We start from the raw sequence: 4,946 nt of genomic DNA on the forward strand, positions 1-4,946 counted from the left end.
GAATATTTTCATGGTAGATTACAGAAGAAGACCAAAGACATTTGTATTCCCAGAGGCCCACACCCATGCTGGGTTGGCATGGGAGTCCCTGAGGCTCTCTACCTCAGCAGCTGATGGATGACCGGGAAGGACACATCTTCCCATGGCAACTGCCACTGTTGCTCCTGCAGCATTCTCAGTTTAGCCAGCCAGTCCTGCTGATGGGTGTCCCCTCTGCTGCTTAAGCTATGCAGAAAGGGCATAAGGAGTATCTGCCTTGGGTGATGGGGGCTGTACTGGTGCCACTCGCACTGCAACAGGAACAGCTTCACCAAGAAATCTCCAAGTGGGGGGATTTACAGCTATATCTGCTGTGCTACAGATGAGCAACATTACACCTTCACTCCTGGCTCACTGACATGTTTAAATGTAGGGAAGTTTTTGAAAAATCTAGGATTGCACCATGGACAAATAAGAAACATTTCTGTTAAAAGACAAACAAAAAAAAACATTTAAAAATCCCATATGCTTGTGGTTAGATGCTATGTACAACAAGCAATGGTAGGCCCACTACTCATGGTCTGCTGCTTGTACATGGGGGACAGTCTCAAAGTGCTGCATCAGTCCCCAGATGTTTCTCCACCAGTTCATTTGCTGTGGAATAAAATCTCCCGTCGATTTAAAAGCTGTACAATCAAGCCTGTCTTCTGTAGGCTTACAGTGGCTGGCTGTGGCACACACCCTGAGAGCCATGTATAGCTCTAAGCCACCACACTCTAAATATTTTTCTATCCTGGTCCCATAGGTCAGAGGTTAAGTAGGTTTTAGGCTAATCTTGCTTTGTGACTGAGTGTCACACATAATGGTGAAGTGCAGCTCTTTCCAAGGCACGTTCCTCTGCAGGCTGTAGTGAAGCCCATCCACACTAGATGGCCTCAGGAGAATGCAGAACTCCTTGGAAATCTTAACCAAACCCTGTTACTTTGGATTTTAAAAGAAAAATAAACTTGGTTACTCAAAATCCCTTCTCACAGAGCTACTTCGACTGAGTTTTTCAAGGCGACTGAGAGGCAATCAGCACATCCTTACAGGGGAACCCAGAGAACAGCACTGAAATTTTATATTTATACAAAAGAGGTTGACTTTGAAGACACTCTTTTCTCAGAGAAATCCACAGACTGGACAGAGCTATGTTGCTATTTTCATTACCAATGTGTAAGGATGGAGCTCGGTGGGAGCGTGGGGTGCTATTGGGAGAATTGTTTCAGAGGAAAAAGGTGCCATTCTTATGTTTCCATAACATAACACCTAAGGCTGGGCAGTGGGTTTCGTGCTTGCCATGAGTACACCCTGCACAGCATTGTGGGCAGGGTTGGGGATGGATGGATTGTGCCATACGGCGCTATGCACCGACAAATTATGGCTGTGAAGTCTGGCCCTTAGTGTGGTCTTCTGCCTTGATAAATACCATTGAAATATAGGAGATAGAGACAGACCCCTTGAAATTTGAAAAAAAGTAATTAGGTCTGGTTAATGGCTTGTAAGGGTTTAGCAACAGAAGCGGTTTTGGCTCCATCTTCATATTACCAACCAAATAAACATGTCTGTCAGAATCCCCTCAGCTAGAGGATAAATGCCAAGAGTGGTCTCAGGGTGATTTTTAGCACTTCAGCACTGACTATGAACCATACTACATGTCTTCTTTAGGGTTGGGTCCCCAGCAGGATTTATTTCTGCGTCAAGGAAGATTACAGCTAATAGGATTTGCTTCTTGGAGGCTGTTGGCATGTTTGGTGCAAACCCCTGCACAGTGCTTTCTTAAAGGAGAACATGGACCCTGTTTGTCATATTTTTCTTCTTCTTCTGGCCTTCCACAAGATAAATCTGTCTGTTTCGTCTTGTATCACAGGATGCTCTTGTTCTCAAGACAACTTTGGAAGGTAAGAACACTAGTTACCCCATCATAGCAGAAGTGAAGCAGCTTGGAGAGCCCCAATATATATTTGCTGATGATATGAGCACCAAAACCAAACAGATTGCTGCATGGTGTGACTCCTTTAATACTTGAATAGTACTAGCTTGAGTATAGAATGAGACCTCTTATTTCCCTGAGATATGTAGTTGCCGACATAGCAATTTTTACGACTTAATTGCATTCTTTATGGGAAAATTGGTGTAAACCCCAGGGAAGGATGGATGTACAGCTTATGCATGCCCTGTATACAATACCTTATAATTATTCAAGTGCTTGTAGGCCTGTATAGGAGCTGGTTTGTTAGCCACGAACATGGTGTGTGACATGGAGAATTTTATGGTTTTCTCCTTAGGAGTTTGCTCTGTATGTCTGCACTTCTGAGGCAGATCCCAGCAAACATCCCTCAGGACATCCGGAAAATTAGAATAGAAAATTCTCACCTAACAGAATTGCCTCGTGGGTCTTTTGAGAATGTTAGTGCCTTGGAGTATCTCTGGCTCAATTTTAATAATATCACAGTGATGCACATCAAGAGCCTGGAATATCTGTCAGCTCTGAAGGAGCTGCGCTTGCAAGGGAACAAGTTAAGTTCGGTCCCGTGGACAGCATTTCAAGACACCCCAGCTCTGAAAATCCTGGACCTGAAGCACAACCGGCTGGATGTCCTTCCAGAGCACGCACTCCGCTATCTGCCCAACCTGACCTATTTAGATCTATCCTCAAATCAGCTTACCATCATATCCAGGGATGTCTTCTACAACTGGCCTGTCTATCAGAGAAGTCAGAGGATGGAGGGGCAGATAGAAGCTATTTCTAATGCTGTTCTAGCCCTTCATGACAACCCGTGGATTTGTGACTGCCGCCTGCGGGGATTTGTCCAGTTTATCAAGTCGGTTGGGCCACCTATTATTCTGATGAATTCCTATTTAACTTGCTCAAGCCCAAAATTCAGGACAGGGAAGTTTTTTCATGAAGTGGAGCTTAACAGCTGCATGAAGCCCCTGACTTCAGCCCTTGACACCAACCTGACTGTCCCAGTGGGGCTGAATGTCACCCTGACCTGCTTTGTGCAAGCCAGCCCTTCCCCGACTGTCTGGTGGACCTATGCACTCAAACTTTTAAGGGCATTTAATGGTAAGCAAAGCTTTTTCTTTTCTTTTTTAAATAAAAAAATTAGGCTCTACTATGCTACTTACATAGGTCTGCAGGCCATCACAGTCACCGCTGCAACTCGCAGCCCCTTTAAAGCATCACAGTTATTGTGGCAGCAATAATCCAAATAATCTTTATCATCCTATGCATCTAAACACATCTGACCAGCATAAGAAGAGCTGCTTCATACAGGTTATGAGTCAAAGATGAAAGGAAAATGGCCTCATTTTTACACAATTGTTTTATGTGTGGATTTTCAGTAGTAGCTCTTTGCTCGTGACACATGGTGTAGGAACTAATAATACCATATCAGTCATATATATTTAATAACTATGTAGTTATCTAAACATGCATGTGTATTTACACTATGTATTATATACTACATATACATATATATACATATACTCACACTCTATATAATTATATTTGTATGTACATGTGTTTGTATGAACCCATACAAACAGCCTTGTATGTTCCTATACTATTCCTATAAGTTTTCTCAAGAAATGCCACATAAACCACAAAAAATATGCATCCATGTCACCTGTCTGTGTCCATTCATGTTCTACCAATTGAAACAGAGGTTGTTGTTCTCCCTAAGTCTTGCTTATTTATGTTCTTTAGCAACAGCTTCTTAACATGAGACCTCTTCCTCCCCATCCATCCTCTCTTACATTTATTTTTACTCAGAGCCTTCAATAGGACATGCTGCTATTTTTGTTAGGTAAGATAATAAGTATACAGGCAGCAGACAGATTCTGTTTGTTCCTAATAAGCCAGCTAGCTAACCAGGATAGCATTAGCCCTTAATCCTGGGCTGGTATTTGCTCCAGTTGCAGTGCTGTAGAAACACTTGTGCACCTTTCCCCAAGCACATGCTCAAATAATTACTTACAGGTTTTTCCCAACTACAGCCATGCTCCCCTGTTTGGGTAGACAACAGGGTTTCATACTGTTCTTAAAACTGCATGCCACTTCCTGGCTCCACACACTTCTTTTTGGCCTGAGTCTCTTGAAACTGACATTTTTCCACACTCAGCCCTAACACAGAATGAAGCATGTGCCCAAATAGTAGTTCTGTCTCCTCAGTGACTCTCCCTGGTTTGCCATGACCTAAGAATGCAGATGGCAGATGGCACATGGGCACCTTGGCCTCTGCCCACTGCAACCTCCTCAGCCACTTGGACTGGGGCAGGGACCGGATGCACTCCATGTCTCCTGCTCTTGGGTATCCTGGTGTGTTTATTGCAGACCACACTTTGCTGACAAGCTCTGTGGGGTTTGGTATATTCTTGTGCCACTCTTCCTTCTTCCCTCAGCAGGACAGGTCCTGCTTCACCCCCATCCCACACTGGTCTTGGGGCTGCCCCAAGGGCATGGTGTCTCCCTGCTGGCATAGGCAGGAGAGGCCCTACCTGCTGATAAAACTTCCCTCTGCCCACAGTGTCCACTGAACCTGTCAGCGAGGAGACCATCCGCTCTGAACTGCTGATCCCAGCGGCACGGCCAGCAGATGCTGGCAACTACACCTGCACAGCTGCTAATTTCTTGGGCAACACCTCAGTGACCATCAGCCTCGGCGTGGTGGCTCCGTGGGCATCCACCACTGCTCGGGGCTGGGCCCCCATCGCCCCTGCTGACCCAGGTGCCCATGTAGAAGTGCGCATCGCCAAGCAGACGGTCTACGGCATCACCTTGGAGTGGTTTGCAGCGGCGGCGGCGGCGGCGGAGCCAGGGGAGACCTGGTACACCCTCCTGGTGGGTCGCTATGACGCTGCCCAGAAAGACACCATCTACATTGGCCCTGGGGTCAACACCTACTCGGTGACAGACCTGCTGC

The 4,946-nt window shown here is 45.7% G+C and overlaps 1 protein-coding gene across 1 annotated transcript; it reads left to right on the forward strand.

Annotated features, from left to right (window-relative positions):
- Positions 1-1,673: 1,673 nt before the first annotated feature.
- LRIT2 (leucine-rich repeat, immunoglobulin-like and transmembrane domains 2) lies at positions 1,674-4,942 on the forward strand (the record flags this gene model as incomplete). The annotated part of the gene is given in 4 exon segments (XM_009082452.1): positions 1,674-1,781; positions 1,783-1,919; positions 2,307-3,088; positions 4,551-4,942. Coding segments are annotated over 4 exon segments (1,419 nt in total), but the record flags the coding sequence as incomplete, so codon positions are not given.
- Between the last annotated feature and the right edge of the window lie 4 nt (positions 4,943-4,946).

The sequence above is a fragment of the Acanthisitta chloris genome, unplaced genomic scaffold, assembly GCF_000695815.1.
Source record: "Acanthisitta chloris isolate BGI_N310 unplaced genomic scaffold, ASM69581v1 scaffold8569, whole genome shotgun sequence".
In the NCBI taxonomy this organism is placed as follows: domain Eukaryota; kingdom Metazoa; phylum Chordata; class Aves; order Passeriformes; family Acanthisittidae; genus Acanthisitta; species Acanthisitta chloris.